The 22,233-nt window shown below is 39.6% G+C and overlaps 1 protein-coding gene across 1 annotated transcript; it reads right to left on the bottom strand.

Annotated features, from left to right (window-relative positions):
• Nucleotides 1-5,518: 5,518 nt before the first annotated feature.
• Nucleotides 5,519-21,177, bottom strand: LOC139162295 (putative methyltransferase DDB_G0268948). The gene is given in 7 exon segments (XM_070742492.1): nt 5,519-5,937; nt 10,438-10,575; nt 14,435-14,537; nt 16,324-16,535; nt 17,520-17,544; nt 17,547-17,676; nt 20,997-21,177. Coding segments are annotated over 7 exon segments (816 nt in total). The 5' UTR covers nt 21,108-21,177; the 3' UTR covers nt 5,519-5,840.
• Between the last annotated feature and the right edge of the window lie 1,056 nt (nt 21,178-22,233).

Genomic DNA, 22,233 nt, shown 5'->3' with positions numbered 1-22,233 from the left:
TAAATCCAATAAAACTAAACTAAACTACTAAAAGAGAGAAGCTTCCCCAGTCCAGGAGCCCCACTAAAGAATAACCTACCTCTGGGAAGGCATCTTTGCTCTGATAACTGACAGTAAGTGACACCTTATCCAGCAAGGATGATGTCATAAAGCCACCAGAATCCTCAAGGTGATGACCAGCTTCCCTTGTCCTCCTATCAAAGATCACCTGCTCACCCACCTTTGTGACCTAAATCCATGCCACACAATGTCTCTAGGAAGCTACCAAACCAATCACTAAAGCTGCTATGTCATTTTGTGCCTAGAAGCCGTAGCTCTTTGAATGTGATTTACCTATCCACTAAGGACTTCAGCACTTCTGAGCAGTTTAATAGTGTGTGTTTTGCTTTCTGAAGTCAGACATTGGAAGTAACCCAACTGTGTTTAGAATAGGCCTTAAAATATACTGCTAAAAAAAAATAACAGAATATACAACAGAATACAACTCCAAGTAAATCAAACTTCTGTGAAATCAAACTGTCCACTTAGGAAGCAACAGCAACACTGATTGACAATCAATTTCATATGCTGTTGTGCACATTCAACTTTGTACAGAACAAAGTATTCAATGGGAATATTTCATTCATTCAGATCTAGGATGTGTTCTTTGAGTGTTCCCTTTATTTTTTTGAGCAATGTAGATTTGCCCCCTTGAAATCAACAGGACTGAATCTAACAGATCTGACTGATTTTAGCAGCACAACTTTGACAAACTTTAAATCCAGCCCATTGTCTGGAAAGCAAGATAATCTCTAGGTCTTGTCAACCAAGCAATGTCATCTGGTGCGGGGGCCCAGGGAAAGAGCCTTCTCTGTGGTGGCCCCGGCCCTCTGGAATCAACTCCCCCCAGAGATTGTCGTACTGACCCCACGCTCTTGGCCTTCTGCAAGGTTTTAAAAACTTACTTTTGACAACAGGCCTGGGGCCACTGAATTTTAACATCCAGTCCTGGCCGACAATTGAATGCATAATTGCAGATATCTCTCCCAGGCTATATAGTTTTATGCATGGTATGTTTGTGTTGTGTGTGTTTTAAAATAATGGGGTTTTAGATATTTTGTAAATATTATATTTGTTTACTGTGTACTGTCTTTACTGCTGTTGGGAGCCGCCCCAAGTCTGCGGAGAGAGGCGGCATACAAATCTTAATAATAATAATAATAATAATAATAATAATAATAATAATAATAATAATAATAATAATAATGTATGACAAGATAAGGTGAAATGAAATGTGGGTGGTTGGTTTTAATGCATTGGGGTTTTAGAGTATATTTTTAATACAGTATTAGATTTCTTATGTGTTTTGTATTTTCCCGAGTCTGCAGAGAAGGGCGACATAGAAATCTAATAAACAAACAAACAAACCAAAAATATGCAGCCTGTTAAATTTAGACACACTGCAAAATATATCTTTCATTATTTTCTGTTTGAGAAAAGGAAAAGAGCCTGTTACTTCATCAAGTCCAATTAGGGAAGTATATTTATGAAACCCTGAATTTTTTTTTAAAAATCCCTAAAGTTCTTTTTAACTGAAAAAATCCTCGGAATGTTTTGATTAGTCCAAAACAAATCTATGTAGAAAATATGCAGAATGAAGATAAACAGCAGACTCTAAAAGGAAAGGGACCAAAATAATTAATCCTGATTATAAAAGACGGCATGATGGAAAAATCAATGTTGATCCATGGAATAATGAATGGTATAAGTAATCTTACAGTTTCATTATTAATAGCAATCAGATTCTGTTCTTAGGTCTTTAATAGGTGGCTTTTTATTAGTGATTTATTACAAGAATGCGTACATTGCTCAATTACAAAACCCTTAAGGAGATTATTACAAAGTGCAACCATTGCAAACAATAAAATATTCCTTCAACACCCCTAAAATCCATAATTTAAAAACATAACAACGATGAAAGAAAAAAATGTTATCAGTGCTCAAATGCCCTTCAGAAGATTTTGCAAATATCAGCCCCGTTTGGCAGTTTATTAAAGATTGAGAAACACTGGATGGTTTGCTAAACATTGTTTAACAATGTTAAACATTGTCAATGTTTAATACATTGCATAGGACTGTGACTCAGCAACTGCAGTTGGGCCAAACATGACTGTTCAGCTGCTGTCAAAAACCAGTGTAATAGCAATTTAGTAATGGTAATAGTAAAATAGTAATAGCAGTAGTGGTGCTAAAGTTGCTGTTTTGGTTATGAAACAATCTCTGGGTTCAATTTAAAGTGCAGGTTTTAACCTGTAAAGCTTTTGTCCTGGCTCTGGTGTAGGTTCAAGATTGTTTGCAGCCAGAATGTTTAGCAATGTTTAACATTGTCAATGTTAAATACCATCCAGTGTTTCTCAATCTTAGCAACTTTAAAAATGTATGGAAATCAACTCCCAGAATTTCCCAGCCAGTGTGGGGAATTCTGGGAATTGAAATCCATACATCTTATTTATTTATTTTTATTTTATCTATTTTATTAATTAGATTTGTATGCCATCCCTCTCTGAAGTATCTTAGTTGCCAAGGTTGGAACCTGCAACGCAGATAGTCCTTGTTTAGTGACTGCCTGGTACAATGACCATTTACTAATGGCGATAAAAATGTAATGTTTCCAAGCATCCTCACTTTGATGACCTTCACACAGGTCTGTAAAGCAAAGAAAAGCTAAAGTAAGGTTGTAAGTACAGTCAGTTTCACTTATCAGCAGCTTTGCTTAATGACCAAATTGCCTGCCTTAATTGGGGTCAGTAAATAAGGATGGCCTTAAATCTAATTGCATAGCAATGCCACATTAATCTTGTTAATAGTAACAACTGATGCACCAATCTAAACGCAGTCAATGTGGGCCTACCAGCTAAAGTGTGGCACATGTAGGCTATCTCGGCCTCAGCTTCTTCCTACTGCTTGAGCAACAAATGTGAATCCAGGAGAACCTCAAAATTATGGAATTCCTTCTCCAAGAGGAATGGAATCTTATCCAAAGCTAGCCTAGAAGCTGGAACAGGGTCTGATTATTTACACCAGCGAAAGGTTGCAGGAAGCCATTGCAGCCAAAGACAGGAGCTTTGGAGCCCATTTTTGCTGGCACACATCCACATCCCGACACGAGTGATGTCGAGCTGACCACACTCCCCCAGGTCAAACACCACCCTGATATGGGCCTCAATGAAATCAAGTTTGACACACCTAGAAACATAGAAGATTGATGGCAGAAAAAGACCTCATGGTCCATCTAGTCTGCCCTTATACTATTTCCTGTATTTTATCTTAGGATGGATATATGTTTATCCCAGGCATGTTTAAATTCAGTTGGATTTACCAACCACGTCTGCTGGAAGTTTGTTCCAAGCATCTACTACTTTCAGTCAAATATTTTCTCAACTTTACTTCTGATCTTTCCCCCAACTAACTTCAGATTGTGTTCCCTTGTTCTTGTGTTCACTTTCCTATTGAAAACACTTCCCTCCTGTACTTTATTTAACCCTTTAACATATTTAAATGTTTCGATCATATCCCCCCTTTCCCTTCTGTCCTCCAATACAGATTGAGTTCATGAAGTCTTTCCTGATACGTTTTATGCTTAAGACGCTCCACCATTTTTGTAGCCCGTCTTTGGACCCGTTCACTTTTATCAATATCTTTTTGTAGGTGAGGTCTGGTTTACACCATCTTGCTGGGATTAAATTTAAGTTTTCTGGATCCACCCAGAAGATTTCACACCGTCTCAAGCCTGGCCTGACAATGAATAATTGAACTAAAGCAAGAATATTGGTGATTCCAGGGTTTTTATATAGATGCTAAGTATTATTTATTTATTTTATTTATTAATATTGGGGGAGAGGGATGCAAATCAGAGGGAGGTGTGTGTGTGCAGCTGTCACATGATGTCATTGTTTCTCCCCTATGAGCAGTGACTCCTAACCAGTAAGATGTTTTATAGATGGCATCTTCCACCATATAGTATCTCAAAAATGTTTTCTAATATTTCCCCTGTCTGTTGGAAATGTAAAAAAGAAATTGGTACATATTTCCATATATGGTGGACCTGTCCTGAAGCTAAGACTTATTGGAATAATGTAGAAAAATGGTTAAAGGAAATAACAAATAAGAAGATTAAAAAAACACGAGAATTCTTCCTTTTAGGCATTTGTGATACTAAATATAAAAAAGAAATATATTATTTAATAATCCATATCTTAGTAGCGGCAAGAATTACGTTTGCGCAAAAATGGAAAGACAAGGAAATACCAAAAGATGAAGTATTTTAAAAAATCATGGAATGTGCAGAATTAGACATGATGACAAGATGGTTAAACAACCAAATGGAAACAGAGTTTTATAAAACTTGGGAAAAAGTGTATAATTGGTGGAATATTTAAAAAGTGTTTAAATAGTATATGAACAAATTTTAAAACATTTGAATTTATTAAATCATATAAATGATATACTGGAGTTTTGAGGATAGATGTATATTAAGAAACTTAAAGGATAAGGGTTTTTTTGAGTGAGTAATTTATTTTAAATATTCTATCATATTGTTAAATTAGATATAATGAAGTAGATTTTATATTAAATAAAAGATATATTGAAGTTTTAAGGATAGTTTTATATTAAGAAATTTAAAAGATAAGGTTTATTTTACTTTTTTATTTTCTTAGAGTAAGTAATTGATTTTAAATATTTTAATATATGGTTAAATTAGATTTCAAATAAAACAAAATTACAAAACTAGAATGCTATATTGATATTTTAATTAATTGTAATTGTAATACTAAAATGGAAATTTTGATGTGGAATGTTGTCAATTATTTTTCTGTATGGATTTGATTATACTGTAGTTAGATATATTTTTTTTGGTATTAGTTAGACTTCTATGACTAGCGGAGCAAATGTAGCTCCTTTAAATGTTAAATGTTGTTCATGCTGTTTGTCTGAAAAAAAAATCAATAAAAACATTTATTTAAAAAAAGGAAAATTAGAGATGCACATGAATCTCCATGTCCCCAATGCATGCACGCCCTTGTGGGATTCAGCATCTGCGCATGCGCAGGAAGTGAAATCTTACGTGAGGTCGCTCGCGTGCAGGAGATTTCACTGATTTTCAGCGTTTTTTTACATTCGCCAAAAATTGGGGAAATTTCATGCATACAAGCGTCCTCGTACAAGATTTGGTTTCTGTGCATGCACAGTAAGCCGTATCTCATGCCAAACGCATGCCCGCATGTGCTGGAAACGCCCACGCTCGCCGCCGGGAGCTCACTGAGAGTTCCCGTGATGGGCAGTCCCTCCCTCACTTAAGCTTTGCAGGTTGTTCAAAAAGGCACATAATGGTTGGTGGCAAATTGAGATTTCTGGATTAAATGAAGCAAGAGTGTTCTTTTTGGAGAACCTGATAAATTAAGCTATGTTAACCTCACATTAAACCATTCCTTAGAAATCACAATTCGCTAGATTCATTCATAATATTCAATCCATGATAGATACGGACAGCAACACGCTAGCAAAGTCTGGTTTAATTAGTAATTTAAATCTAGTCAATAGTTAGCTCAAGGTTACCCAGTGAGTGTTATGGGTAAAAAAATTGAGTAGCTATTTGAAGTGCAACATCCCATTCATTTTACCTTTTGCTCTTTCTTTTTTTTTTTAATGGTTGCTTAATTTTACAGTCGCCTTCCATTCTTCTCAGAAATAAACAGGACATTGCTTTTATTGGAAGTAATTAGTAGCAATCATAGAACTGAAGCTTCACACCGAAATGGGTTGGGGTTTAACCTGCTGGAACACCCCCAAGTGAGCCAAAATTATTTTTTACAGCTCTTGCTACCCAGAACACAAATTTGTCGAGACCAAATCTCCAGCACGGTTTCAGGTGAAGAAACACCCATTATTTCCAGAATCCTACAAAGGGGAAGTTAAAAATTAGTCACAAAGCCCAGTGCAATATGCAAATCCATAAGAATGATTATATCACAGTGTTTCCCAACCTTGGCAACTTGAAGATATCTGGACTTCAACTCCCAGAATTCCCCAGCCAGCATTTGTCCATGTCCAGTCAACGAATCAATGAAAGTGATGTGCCGGTGCCTGGAGGCTGTTGGGGCCTGGATGGGTGTCAACAAACTCAAACTCAACCCAGACAAGACGGAGTGGCTGTGGGTCTTGCCTCCCAAGGACAATTCCATCTGTCCATCCATTACCTTGGGGGGGGAACTACTGACCCCCTCAGAGAGGGTTCGCAACTTGGGCGTCCTCCTCGATCCACAGCTGACATTGGAACATCATCTTTCGGCTGTGGCAAGGAGGGCGTTTGCCCAGGTTCGCCTGGTGCACCAGTTGTGGCCCTATTTGGACAGGGAGTAATTGCTCACAGTCACTCATGCCCTCATCGCCTCAAGATTCAATTATTGCAATGCTCTCTACAGGGGGCTACCTTTGAAAAGTGTTCGGAAACTTCAGATCGTGCAGAATGCGGCTGCGAGAGCCATCGTGGGGCTCCCTAGATTCACCCACGTTTCTGCAACACTCCACGGCCTGCACTGGCTGCCGATCAGTTTCCGGTCACAATTCAAAGTGTTGGTAATGACCTTTAAAGCCCTACATGGCATTGGGCTAGAATACATCTGGAACCGCCTTCTACTGCACGAATTCCAGCAGCCGATAAGGTCTCACAAAGTTGGCCTTCTCCGGGTCCCGTCGACCAAACAATGTCGTTTGGCAGGCCCCAGGGGAAGAGCCTTCTCTGTGGCGGCCCCGGCCCTCTGGAATCAACTCCCCCCAGAGATTAGAACGGTCCCCACCCTCCTTGTCTTTCGCAAATTACTCAAGACCCACCTTTATCGCCAGGCATGGGGGAGTTAAGATATTCCTTCCCCCTAGGCCATTACAAGTTATGCATGGTATGTTTGTGTATATGTTCAGTTTTTATAATAAGGGTTTTTAGTTGTTTTATTAATTGGATTGTTGTTAGCCGCCCCGAGTCTGCGGAGAGAGGCGGCATACAAATCCAATAAATAATAATAATAATTCAGGGAGTTGAAGTCCAAATATCTTGAAGTTGCCAAGGTTGGGAAACACTGTTATATCAGAATGAACTTCATCGGCTTGTATGCCAGTCAATAGCTAATTAAATCGCTGGGGAACATCGTTTGTCTATCTTGGGGTATATAGTCCCCAATAAGGAATTATTTTTGCCAGTCCAGGTTATCTCAACCATTTTTTTGACTGCAAAATAGAAAATTTATAATGTCATCGTAACGGCATGTGGGAAAGACTAGACCTGTGATGGTGAACCTATGGCACGCGCGCCAGAGGTGATACGTGGTGCCATATTGGAGGACATGCAAGACTTTGGGAGGAAAAAAATCCCCCAATGGAGAAACCGAAAGTCCAGAAAAAGTCCGATGCTGTTTTTTGCACTCCGGAGGGTTCAGGGAAGCTTCCTGAAGCCCCTGAGTGCAAAAAACAGCACAATGGGCAAACAGGAAGTGCATTTTCCTGAACTTCTGGTTTGCCCATTGGGGCATTTTTTTCACCTACCAGGTTTCAGAAAGACCTGTGCACATGTGTAGGGGGCAGTGTGGGGTGATGCACATGTGGGGGGGAGAAGGGATGTGGGCATACACCCCTTTTGGCACGTGAACCAAAAAAGTTTTGCCCTCACTGTTGTGGTTAGCTCTGGCCCAGCTCCTGTCCCAAGGAATGTGGAGGTGGAGGTGGGGGAAACATCCACATGTCACAAGCCTGTTTTGCTCCCGATAGAGTCAACTAGTGAAGTATCCGATGACGAAGGAAGTATGGGTGTGATGGAAGAGGGGGGCTTGGCTGACAGCCCAGGAGGACATCAATCTTCCTTATCTTCTTTGGATTCAGAGGAGGAACGTATGACAGATCCACGCATGCGTAGAGCTATGCATAGGAGAGAACAACTTAAGACCTATTAAAGGAGATAAGAGAGGCCACCTGTGGTTGGGTGGGGCTCCTATAATTAGAGCTGCTGATAAAATAGCAATGTGCTGGCTTGGCCATTGTGGAAGATTATCTGATAGTAGTTCGTCAAGGTGAATTGTTGTTTCCTGATTGTATTCAAGACTGTGTTTGGATTCCTGGACTTTGGATTATACTTCATTGTGAGTGTTTATCACTGTTTGGACAACAGTATCTGTGACCCAATTTCACAGTTACTGAGTTAATAATTGGACTTCGTTCTTGTATTGTATTTCAACTGTGCCTTGTTGCTACAAGAAATCCCTTTGAAGTTTAAAGGGGAGTTTTTTCTTCTCTTCTGTTGATAAAGAACATTTATTTGCCTTCTATCTTGTGTGTGTGTGTCTGCTTGGACTAATTAACCTGTAATTAAGGACGGTTGGCACACGCCGGCAGAACACTCACTGGACTAGACCACAAGACAATGCCTAGAGAAGAGTCAGATATGAAACAGCATTGCCTCCAGCTGCACAGTGCTCAGGGCAGGAAGCTCGTAAGGCATTCTCCCTAGTTTCTTGCACTGCAAAGGAGACCGTGGGAAAATTGCACTTTTAGACCTGCAAGTGTTTGTCAATGTAGCTTTACAATAGAGTAGAACTAGCTGAGTCTTAGCTAGTTTAACCCAGTGAAGCTGGCAGTCAGGTTTCTTTTTTCTTTCTTTTTAAAGTTTTGGGTTTTTTATACATTTAAAACAGAGAACATCTATTTACAGATCATCACCCATTTTTAGTATACAATTACATTTTGTCTTTACTTCTCTATAATACAGAAAAATGAAAATAAAATGACAGGAAAATGAGAAACTTACTTTGATCCAAAAAGAAAGAAATTAAGATAGCAAAAGTTGTGAACGTATACGTATTTTTATAATAAGCCAATTGAAGAGAAAATTATCAGATATTTCGGTACACCTTTAGTCTGAAATTAACTGTCATTCTGTCTGATATCTTTTTTGAATCCACTTGTGCCAATCAGGTTTCAATATACACTTTCCTAACATTTTGCATTAAGGGAATAATTTAAGCATATTATGAGTAAACTTTTTATTGTTATAAGCCGCCCTGAGACCTATAGGATTGGGCAGCATATAAGTTAAATAAATTTAATTAATTAATTAATTTGCTGTCCATCTCACCATAAAGCGACTAAATTCCACCTTGCAGCCCCTAGAATTCCATTTTGTAAAAAACCTATACAGCTATTTCACCATTAACATTTGGATGTCTGATGAAGATGTCTTCTGCAGCACATCTGGGCGGATGTTTGGAAGAAAATAGATTTACTAATGCTGACTATACCACTAACTTTATCTGCCTATAAATTGTTCTGCTGGGCTCTATGGTATGAGTCTCCTGAAAATTCAAGGGTAAAAATTTCAGACACACACACACACACACACACTTGAAAGTTCAAAAACAATGTTCTTTATCACAAAATTCAAAAGAAACAAAGCACCCTTTTTGTATTGCAAAGAGCACTCGTCCCAAAACAACCTTGCAGGCTGTACAATCCCTTTAATCAGTCCTTAAGTACTTAGCTAGCAGCTGTGAAGAAACTTCACAGCCCTCCTTCTTCCACGAAGTGAGACACACACACTTTGCTCTGCTGTGGTTTCAAAGCCGTGAAAAATCAACAAACAAAGTCTGGAAACAGCAAGGCACAGTTCTGAAGAAACAACAATCAGATAATCTTCCACAACGGCCAAGCCAGCACGCTGCTATTTATATCAGCAGCTCTAATTATTGGAGCCCCACCCAAACACAGGTGGCCTCTCTTATCTCCTGTATTATTTCTTCAATTGATCTCTTCTATGCATAATTCTGTGCATGCGTGGGTCTAACACTTCCTCATTTGAATTGACCGAAGATAATGGAGATTGGCTTCCTAGGCTGTGCGCCAAGCCTCCCCCTTCCAAGTCACCCCCACCTTCTTCTTCGTCTGAGGAAACCGCACTACCTGACTCTGTCGGCAATAAAACAGGCCTATGACATGTTGATGTTTCCCCTGCATCCACCTCCACATTCCTTGGGGCAGGAGCTGGCCCAGAGCCAACCACAACATAAATTATGACTGTGTGTGGTTGGCGTTTTTTTGTTTTTGGGGGGGCTGACTATTTTGAAAGTTGCTGTTTTAGTACAAAGCAATAATATTAGAAAAACAATCCCTTATAGAATAGAATAGAATAGAATAGAATAGAATAGAATAGAATTTTATTGGCCAAGTGTGATTGGACACACAAGGAATTTGTCTTGGTGCATATGCTCTCAACGTACATAAAATAAAATATACATTTGTCAAGAATCATGTGGTACAACACTTAATGATTGTCATAGGGGTCAAATAAGCAATGAAGAAGCAATATTAATAAAAATCTTATCTGATCTTATCTAATTTCTCTGTTGAACTATTTGTTACCTTTGTTCAGCATTCTTTATGAGAGATTTGGCTGTCTCAGGCTGGGCTTTTAGCATACTCTGGTACATAGAAAAGGACTGGAGATATCCCAGTAATTCAGAGACACTTTTGGGAACTTTATCGACAATATCCGTGATTCTGTAAAAAAGCGAAATATCTTTTAGGGTGGAATCATAAACCTTTCCCCTAGGTTCTGCAGTCTCTAGACTAGACTAGATGAAACTAGACTATATTAGACTAATAGAGTTGTAAAGGACCATGGAGATCTTCTAGTCCAACCTCCTGCTTAGGCAGGAAACCCTACACCACTTCAGACAAATGGTTAGCCAACATCTTCTTTCAAAAATTCCAGTGTTGGACTATTCACAACTTCTGGAGGCAAGTTGTTCCACCGATTAATTGTTCTAACTATCAGGAAATTTCTCCTTAGTTCTAAGTTGATTCTCTCCTTGATTAGTTTCCACCCACTGCTTCTTGTTCTACCCTCAGGTGCTTTGGAGAATAGGTTGACTCCCTCTTCTTTGTGGCAACCCCTGAAATATTGGAACACTGCTATCATGTCTCCCTTGCTCCTTCTTTTTATTAAACTAGCCATGCTCAGTTCCTGCAACTGTTGTTCATATTTTAGTCTCCAGTCCCCTAATCATCTTTGTTGCTCTTCTTTGTACTCTTAGAAACATAGAAACATAGAAGACTGACGGCAGAAAAAGACCTCATGGTCCATCTAGTCTGCCCTTATACTATTTCCTGTATTTTATCTTACAATGGATATATGTTTATCCCAGGCATGTTTAAATTCAGTTTCTGTGGATTTACCAACCACGTCTGCTGGAAGTTTGTTCCAAGCATCTACTACTCTTTCAGTAAAATTATATTTTCTCATGTTGCTTTTGATCTTTCCCCCAACTAACTTCAGATTGTGTCCCCTTGTTCTTGTGTTCACTTTCCTATTAAAAACACTTCCCTCCTGAACCTTATTTAACCCTTTAACATATTTAAATGTTTCAATCATGTCCCCCCTTTTCCTTCTGTCCTCCAGACTACAGATTGAGTTCATTAAGTCTTTCCTGATACGTTTTATGCTTAATAGAATGACCCTAGGTTTACAGAGGTTAACAAAGGAAGGGCAGCTGTATTTGCTGCTTGGTAAAAGAATGCAATTTTATCTATTTAGAACAATATCCCATCGAATAGAAACAGATTTCCTTTTCAACAGTAGTGTTGTCAAATCATCAACAATTTTTACTTAGTTTTACTTAGAGCAGCTTACATCCTGTGCTGATACTTTTAATATTATCAAGCCACAAAATCTTCCTACCCCAGGTCATTGAGAAGGTATCGACAGGTAGATTAAAAAATACCAAATCCCGTCTAAGAATCTGGCTGATTGTGTAACAAAAAATAATTTATTAAATCTTTATGCTGCCCAATTGCCAATGACTCTAGGTGGTTAATTAAAAATAAAATAAAATATTTAAAAATGCATGGTCTGTCTCAGAACTTTGCTTCTGGACTCACCAATAGATTCTAATATCCCGCCCCGAGTCCTTCGGGATTGGGCGGCATAGAAGTATGAATGAATGAATGAATGAATGAATGAATGAATGAATGAATGAATGAATGAATAAAATCCCTGCAGCCATCAGATGCATGGATATGGCATTACAACTTTGACATGCATCATTCATTCTTGTAATTTTGTACAGGAGCTGAACCTCACAATCTGATAGCTTCACACTTATAGAAACTCATATGTCTGTCTGGTTATACAGAGCTACACACAGTGATGGGCTACCAAAAGGTTTACTACCACACTGTGGGCGTGGCTTATGCAGGACGCCCTGCATTTTCTTTCAACATCTTTCAGTGCAAATTGGGTGCTCGGGGGTGGAGCTCCATTTTCACTACCCCACTGCGTTCCTCCCCCGTCCGGGCAGTAGCCCACCCCTGGCTACGCAGTAGGAATTGACAAAATACTAGAATTTATAGTGTGGCAATTTAGGAACTAGTGCAGAGAAATAATGAAGACACTTTTGTAGAAAAATAATAGTAAACAGTTTTACTCTGTTCCAAGTCTTTGGAGAGGGGTGGCACACAAGTCTAATAAATAATAATAATAATAATAATAATAATAATAATAATAATAATAAAGAAACAGATGAAACAATCGATTACATACTCAGCTGCTGCAAAAAGATCGCACAGACTGACTACAAGCATAGACATGATGCTGTGGCACAGATGATCCACTGGAACTTGTGCCAGAACTACCATTTACCAGTGGCAAAGAACTGGTGGGATCATAAGCCCGAAAAAGTGGTCGAAAATGAGCAAGCAAAACTACTGTGGGACTTCCAACTTCAGACTGACCGAATTCTGAAGCATAACACACCAGACATCCTGATTGTGGAGAATAAGAAAGTATGGATCATCGACATCGCAATCCCAGGAGACAGCAGAATTGAGGAGAAGCAGCTAGAAAAATTAGTGAAATACCAAGATCTAAAAATCGACTCCGCAACGACTCTTATATAAGCCCGTGAATGTGGTCCCAGTGGTACTTGGCACGCTGGGCGCAGTGCCAAAGGACCTCAGCTGACATTTGAAAACCATCGGAATTGACAAAATCTCCATCTGTCAATTGCAAAAGGCCGCTTTACTGGGATCGGCAAACATAATTCGCCGCTACATCACGCAGTCCTAGGTGGTTGGGAAGCGCCCGACTGGTGATGAAATACGAGATCCAACATAGTGATCTCGTTTGCTGTGTTGTATTGACATAATAATAATAATAATAATAATAATAATAATAATAATAATAATAATAATAAACATAGAAACATAGAAGTCTGACGGCAGAAAAAGACCTCATGGTCCATCTAGTCTGCCCTTATACTATTTTCTGTATTTTATCTTAGGATGGATATACTGTATGTTTATCCCAGGCATGTTTAAATTCAGTTACTGTGGATTTATCTACCACATCTGCTGGAAGTTTGTTCCAAGGATCTACTACTCTTTCAGTAAAATAATATTTTCTCATGTTGCTTTTGATCTTTTCCCCCAACTAACTTCAGATTGTGTCCCCTTGTTCTTGTGTTCACTTTCCTATTAAAAACACTTCCCTCCTGGACCTTATTTAACCCTTTAATATATTTAAATGTTTCGATCATGTCCCCCCTTTTCCTTCTGTCCTCCAGACTATACAGATTGAGTTCATTAAGTCTTTCCTGATACGTTTTATGCTTAAGACCTTCCACCATTCTTGTAGCCCGTCTTTGGACCCGTTCAATTTTGTCAATATCTTTTTGTAGGTGAGGTCTCCAGAACTGAACACAGTATTCCAAATGTGGTCTCACCAGCATTCTATATAGTGGGATCATAATCTCCCTCTTCCTGCTTGTTATACCTCTAGCTATGCAGCCAAGCATCCTACTTGCTTTCCCTACCGCCTGACTGCACTGTTCACCCATTTTGAGACTGTCAGAAATCACTACCCCTAAATCCTTTTCTTTTGAAGTATTTGCCAACACTGAACTGCCAATACAATACTCAGATTGAGGATTCCTTTTCCCCAAGTGCATTATTTTACATTTGGAAACATTAAACATTAATACTCTTCAGCGCAAACAAAATATCTTCTGTCTTAGTCTTCTATTTACAGGAACAAACAGGAACAAAGTAAAGCTTACTTACACGTAGATACTAAACCAACCCTGGTTTCTCTATATCAACACTACAGCTCTAACTCAATATCTTAACTCACACTCAAACTGTTTCAGCCCGCCAACTAACAATATCACCACCACCAACAGTTAACAGCTAACCGTCATTATAAAGTTGCTTTGCATTTTATAATGCTCTGGCCCAATCAAATTGCAGTTTACACCCTATGACTCAGCATTCAACATGCTTACATCGTTCTTTTACCTTATATGGTAATACAATGGAATATCACCTAGGATTGAGCTAATCCTTGACAATGTCTACCACTCACCTTTCCTTATCCTGGTAGGGCAGGGCATCAAATATGGTTTTGTAGTCATCCGCAACGTATTTGACCCTTTCATGTGTGTAAGGAAGAAGTTGGGCTTGAATCTGCATAAAAGAAAAAGAAGAAAGACTTAGATGTGATTTCATAGCAGCCACCGCTGAGCTTTGCTCACTCTCATTTATCCTATAAGTCAGAGCAATAGTATCAAGGTGGTTTTTTTCGCCCATGAATTTTCCACATGTGCACTTTCTCTCCTTAATTATAAAAGGGAGTATTGCCTAATGAAACTGGTGGATATCGAACAGATAAAAGGAAAGAATGCATGCAATGGATCTCATTCTCAAATGAGGCAGATACCTTGGCTTGCTGGATACTGAAGGCAAGAGGTAATACCAACGTCTTTGCTGCCACCTAGTGGTGGTCTGGATTTTGCAACCATATCTGAGTTGCAAAATCCTGACCACCATTAGGTGGCAGCAAAGACTTTGGTATTACCTCTTCATTGCCATCTAAATTTCCTGCAGGTTTTGCAGAGGTCATGTAACTATAGGGTTAAGAAAATTCAAATCATTAAGGAATGATTGGAAAGTTCTTAACATACTGTATGGATAGTCCTTGACTTATGATCACAAATTAGTGCAAAATTTCTATTGCTAAACAAGGCAATTGTTAAGAGAGTTTTCTCCCATTTTACTATCTTTCTTGCTACGGTAGTCAGGGGAATCACTGCAGTTAAGATATATAACATATAGCAGACTCAATTGTGTCAACCCCTAACCCCCAACACTTCTCTCTTAGACTCTCCATGATTGACCTCTCCAGGTTCTCCAGGTTCCTAAGAGGCCAGTAAGGGGCGTACATAAGTGCACTGATGTGCCTTTCGTCCCCTGTCCAATTGTCTTTTTTTCTTCCTACTATCTTATATATTCTCTTCCTTTCATATATCCTCTCCTCTAAGTCCACTCTCACCCTCATTTATATCAACACATGTCTATTTTTCTTCCTATGTATTTGTGTATTGGACAAATGAATAAATAATAAATAAAAATAAAAATAAACATGGTTAAGATATATAACAATTCAAAGTGTTGGTAATTTATTTATTTATTTATTTATTCATTCATTCATTCATTCGATTTTTATGCCACCCTTCTTCTTAGACCCAGGGCAGCTTACAACATGCTAGCAGTAGCACTTTTTATTTTATTTTTTAGAAAATGTTATTAAATATATACATATTAAAACAAACAATGAGTGTTTCATCATGTGTTTACATCTTCTATTGCATTATGTCTGATACAGAGACAGTACAACACATATCCCTAGCCCTCCCCCCTCCTGAACTGTAGCTTAGACAGTTCATTCCTTTTCCACGGATTGTGGAAGCAATAGCACTTTTTAACAGAGCCAGCATATTGCCCCTACAATCCAGGTCCTCATTTTACCCACCTTGGAAGGATGGAAGGCTGAGTCAACCTTGAGCCGGTGATGAGATTTGAACTGTTGACCTACAGATCTACAGTCAGCTTCAGTGGCCTGCAGTACAGCACTCTACCTGCTGCGCCACCCCGGCTCTACCTTCTACCTGCTGCGCCACCCCCGGCTCTACCTGGCATTGGGCCCCGATTATTTCCGGGACCACCTTCTGCCGTATGAGTCCCAGCATGCGCGAAAGCAAAAAATAAGTGAAAATCACCAAAATCTCACTTGCGTGAGCATCCCACACCAAAGATTTCACTTGTTGTGCCATGTGTCACGTGGTGACACATCAGGGGCACACAGATGTGTGTGCATCCTGGAATTACCTAACGGGATTGCGCTCCAGACCCCATGACCAGCAGCCTGTTACTGGGTGCTATCACCTACCTAGGTCCTTGCAGAGTGCTTACCCTCCTTGAAAATCTCCGTCAGCTTCTCTGACTTATCTCCATAGTGCCATTCCATATGGAGAGTGTTGGAAGACAAGATAAAGCAGCCAGATGGTTTGAGAATCCGGTCCATTTCCTTGATGAAGCTGGGGATATCAAACCAGTGTGCAGCACTAAAGGCTGCGATCAGATCAACAGAGTTATCCTCAAATGGGAGCGTCTCTGCAGGACTTACACTATGGGAGAGAACAGCAAAACAATGACTGTACTTAATAATCCTTTGCTGCCAGAAAACAATTAAGACTCTGTCCAATCAGTTGGGATGGGCAATATATAAACCAACAATGGAGACCCTCACCTACAAAAAGATATGACAAAATTGAACGGGTCCAAAGACGGGCTACAAGAATGGTGGAAGGTCTTAAGCATAAAACGTATCAGGAAAGGCTTAATGAACCTCAATCTGTATAGTCTGGAGGACAGAAGGGAAAGGGGGGACATGATCGAAACATTTAAATACAAAGGGTTAAATAAGGTCCAGGAGGGAAGTGTTTTTAATAGGAAAGTGAACACAAGAACAAGGGGACACAATCTGAGGTTAGCTGGGGGAAAGATCAGAAGCAACATGAGAAAATATTATTTTACTGAAAGAGTAGTAGATGCTTGGAACAAACTTCCAGCAGACATGGTTGGTAAATCCACAGTAACTGAATTTAAACATGTCTGGGATAAACATATATCTGTCCTAAGATAAAATACAGGAAAAAGTACAAGGGCAGACTAAATGGACCATGAGGTCTTTTTTCTGCCATCAATCTTCTATGTTTTTATAAACGTTTCCATGTGCATATCCTTGTTATTCAAGGGTTACTTTGTACATAACATAACAGCATCTGTCTTCTATACCAGTGTTTCCCAACCTGAAGGTATTTGGACTTCAATTCCCAGAGTTGAAGTCCAAATATCTTCAAGTTGCCAAGGTTGGGAAACACTGTTCTATACTATAAATTATGGCTGCATTTCCTCCACCAACCCCCCAAAACTTTTGTTCTCTGTTTCAACTTGCTTACCAAAAGTGGGCTCCTTACACAACTGATTAGCAAAAAATCTCTGCTAATCATTAGTGAGCTTATTTCAAGCAGATCGAGCAAAGATTTTTGTGGCAAATAGCCAGACGTATATGAGCCAAAATTGTCCAAATATCCTGAATGTTTACTTACAGATATGAGACATTGTCAGGATGGCTGCTCGGTTAGCTTCCTCAATCTGAGCTTCACTTACATCTGTCCCAACCACCTTTTCAAAATACTTGGCTAGCACGAAAGTATTTTGACCTGAGCCACATCCCACATCCACTGCCAGTTGGAAGCCATTTACCTTTGGAGGAAAAAATAGCAATAAATCTCAAAGTCACAGAGTGATTTATAACACTGTCTTCTTCAATATTTCACAAAATAAGAGTGTTTAGTTTTCAACAACAGGCCCTAAACCAATTGATTTAGGACCTGAGTTTCAAACCCGGCATCTTTAAGATAATGAATTCAGGCTCTCAGCATACTCCATGCCTGCCTGGGGAATTCTGGGAGTTCGTATATTTCTTAAAATTGCTACGGTTAAGATACACTTGGGTACTGCAGGCCACTAAAGCTGGCTGCTAGATCTGCAGGTCAATGGTTCAAATCTCATCACCGGCTCAAAGTTGACTCAGCCTTCCATCCTTCTGAGGTGGGTAAAAACGAGGACCTGGATTGTAGGGGCAATATGCTGGCTCTGTTAAAAAGTGCTATTGCTAACATGAGTCTAAGGAGAAGGGTGGCATACAAAAAATTGAATAAATAAATAAATAAACTGTACCACCACCAGACGGATTCAGCTTGTGAGCCTCAAATGGAACAACATCTACATGGAGGGAAGCATGGAGTGAGGTACCTTGAGGTTCTGACTTAATATTAATAATAACAACAACAACAGGGTTGGAAGGGACCTTGGAGGTCTTCTAGTCTAACCCCTTGCTTAGGCAGGAAACCCTACACCACTTCAGACAGATGGTTATCCAACATCTTCTTAAAAACTGTCAGGAAATTTCTCCTTAGTTCTAAGTTACTTCTCTCCTTGTTTAGTTTCCACCCATTGCTTCTTGTTCTACTCTCAGGTGCTTTGGAGAAAAGGTTGACTCCTTCTTTGGGGGCAACCCCTGAGATACTGGAACACTGCTATCATGTCTCTCCTGGTCCTTCTTTTCATTAAACTAGACATACCCAGTTCCTGCAACCGTTTTTCATATGTTTTAGCCTGCAGTCTCCTAATCATCTTTGTCGCTCTTCTCTGCCACTTTTTCTAGAGTCTCAACATCATTTTAGCCCTTACTTGGGCCCAGGGCTCTTCAATTACTTTATAAATGGACCCAGATGAGAGGACTGGTGGCACACTTGATAAAAATTTCAGATAACACCAAACTGGGGGGAAACTGCTAACGTTTTGGAAGATAGACTCAAGATTCAGAAGGACGTTCAAGAACGAGAAATAACAGAATGTTTAAAAAAATGTTATAACTATGTCAGGGGTGACACCGAAATAATAATAATTAATAATAATAGTAATTTATTAGATTTGTATGCTGCCCCCTCTCCGAAGACTCAACAACAATAAAAACAATATTATAGCGAAACAAATCTAATATTAAAAAAAAAGCATATAAAACCCTATCATAGTTAAAAACCAAACAACACATACATACCAAACATAAAATATAAAGAGACTGCGGGAAAGGTGTCTCAACTCCCCCATGCCTGGCAGTATAGATGGGTCTTGAGTAGTTTACAAAAGACAAGGAGGGTGGGGGCAGTTCTAATCTCTGGGGGGAGTTGATTCCAGAGGGCCGGGGCCGCCACAGAGAAGGCTCTTCCCCTGGGGCCCGCCAAACGACATTATTTAGTCGATGGGACCCGGAGAAGGCCAACTCTGTGGCACCTTATCAGTCGCTGGGATTCGTGCCGGTAGCAGGTGGTTCCGGAGGTACTCTGGTCCAATGCCATGTAGGGCTTTAAAGGTCATAACCAACACTTTGAATTGTGACGGAAAACCGATCGGCAGCCAATGCAGGCCACAGAGTGTTGTAGAAACGTGGGCGAATCTGGGAAGCCCCAACGAATGGCTCTCGCGGCCGTGTTCTGCACGATCTGAAGTTTCCGAACACTTTTCAAAGGTAGCCCCATGTAGAGAGCATTACAGTAGTCGAACCTCGAGGTGAGGAGGTCATGAGCGACTGTGAGCAATGACTCCCTGTCCAAATAGGGCCCAACTGGTGCACCAGGCGAACCTGGGAAAAATGCCCTCCTCGCCACAGCCGAAAGATGATGTTCCAATATCAGCTGTGGATCGAGGAGGACGCCCAAGTTGCGAACCCCTCTCTGAGGGGGTCAGTAGTTCCCCCCCCCCAGGGTGATGGATGGACAGATGGAATTGTCCTTGGGAAGCAAGACCCACAGCCACTTCGTCTTGTCTGGGTTGAGTTTGAGTTTGTTGACACCGATCCAGGCCCCAACAGCCTCCAGGCACTGGCACATCACTTCCTACTGCTTTGTTGACTTTATCATATTTTATCTGTGAATTAAATGATTGTATTTTATTCAATTTCATTTTAGATGGTGTTTATTCCAAATTTCATTTTTAATTGTTTCGATCAAATTTTAGCAATAATTTGTTTCTGGAACTTTGCACTTTGATATGGCCCAAGGGCTAATCAATAAAGTCGTGTGATCCAGTTATAACTTTGTCAGAAATGTTGAAAACTTGATATGCCTGCAATATATATTTTTAAATGTTAACATGCTCATTTTTATTGTTCGGGGACACAGAAAACTGCCAGGTGAAAGCGTGTCCCACCTTTTTGAGCACAAAAAAAAGGAGGACGCAGAGTGTATAAATTAAATTGTATATTTCATTTATATATGAGTATATATGAAACTTATATGACCCTCTTTTTTTAGCAGACACCCTTTGTCATTTATTCGATTTACATGCATTTCAAATATATGAAATAGTTCTCTCCATATTTTGCTTTTCAATTGCTTATTCCAGGTTTACTTTTATTTACTTTTAGGGTCTCCTGCCCAAACAGGGGGTTGGACTAGAACAGTGTTTCCCAACTTTGGCAACTTGAAGATATCTGGACTTCAACTCCCAGAATTCTCCAGCCAGCATTTGCTGGCTGGAGAATTCTGGGAGTTGAAGTCCAAATATCTTCAAGTTGCCAAGGTTGGGAAACACTGGACTAGTAGAAGACCTCCAAGGTCTCTTCCAGATCTGTTGTTATTATTATTAATAAATATAAATAAAGCAATTATTCTGCCTCAGAGTCACAGGCTCAATAGGAAAACTGCTTTAAAGACCAAATCAAACCTTGGTCCCACTATCACTTTCTCATCACTTTGAAATGTCAACTCTATGGAGTGATGCAACTTGGTATGCAAAGAGCAATTTAAATACTGTATATCTCTTCTCTGAAATACAGAGGTTCTAGTCCTCATGTTTCTAAGTGCAGAATGTTTGTTTTTAAACTGGGGGTTCTCCAACCCGAAAAAAAACAGGAGCTGTTGTTCCTATTGGAGAAGGAACTTCCTCTGTCAATGGACCATTTTCAACCCCTGACTGACATTCTCTGAGAGTCCCAACGCAATCCGTTCTCCCATCTTTACCTTTTTCTCTAGGAACGCCAGGATCACGGCTCGCAAATTCTCCTGAATCGAGATCCTGTATTTCTGATAGAAAGCAGCATGGTCTTTACCCTCGAAGAGGCGACTGGCCATTTCTTAGCGATAGAAAGAACTTCTAAAGGAACTCTAAAGAGCTGAAGCGGAGAGCGGCTGACGTCACCGCTGCCCACCTCCGCCTTCCATATACAGTACACACACGGTCGGGAAGGCGGAAAAACCGGGACGGAGTTTGCGGAATGGCTCCTATGTCTATAAATAAATCGGTGGGGGCACTTTAGGGATATTTTAGCATCCTATTTACCAATGCGATTGGTTCTCCGGAAGAGAGACCAGAACCAATAGGTGGAATGATTTTTAAAAATGTTATAACTTTGTCTGGGGTGACACGGAAATATACTGACCAAAAATATAAATAACACACTATAACTCCAAGTAAATCAAACTTCTGTGAAATCAAACAGTCCACTTAGGAAGCAACACTGATTGACAATCAATTTCGCATGTTGTCAGCACATTCAACTTTGTACAGAACGAAGTATTCAATGAGAATATTTCACTCATTCAGATCTAGGATGTGTTCTTTGAGGGTTCCCTTTATTTTTTTGAGCAGTGTGTAACGTTATCATATTTTATCTATAACTTAAATGATTGTATTTTATTCAGTTTCATTTTAGATGGTATTTTATTCCAACTTCGCTTTAAATCGTATTTTATTCCAATTTCAATTTTAAATTGTATTTTGTCAAATTCCATTTTAAATTGTTTTTATCAAATTTTAGTAATAATTTGTTTCTGGAAGCGTTACAGAAAGAGATCCAAGTTTGAAAACAACAACAACACACTGTTCTTATCATCAGGAAATTCTTCTTGAGAACCTTCAATGTTGGAGCACCTGCAACTTCTGAAGGCAAGTTGTTCCACCCGTTGATTGTTCTCACAGTTCGATGTTGCGTCTCTCTTTGTTCAGGTTCCATCCGTTGCTTCTTGTCATGCCATCAGGTGCTTTGGAAAGTAGGTTGACTCCCTCTTCTTTGTGGCAGCCCCTCAAATATATTAAACCGCTCAGCACTGCTGAAGTGCTTAGTGGAGCTTCTATAACTAGAGACAAGCCACATCCAAAGAGCTACAGTATGGCTTCCATAAAAAAAAAAAGGGCAGCTGTAGCGATTGGCTTGGTAGCTTCCTAGAGACATTGTGTGGCATGGATGTAGGTCACAAA

Source organism: Erythrolamprus reginae, chromosome 1, assembly GCF_031021105.1.
Source record: "Erythrolamprus reginae isolate rEryReg1 chromosome 1, rEryReg1.hap1, whole genome shotgun sequence".
Taxonomy (NCBI): domain Eukaryota; kingdom Metazoa; phylum Chordata; class Lepidosauria; order Squamata; family Dipsadidae; genus Erythrolamprus; species Erythrolamprus reginae.
This window is presented reverse-complemented; position numbering and strand designations above follow the sequence as displayed.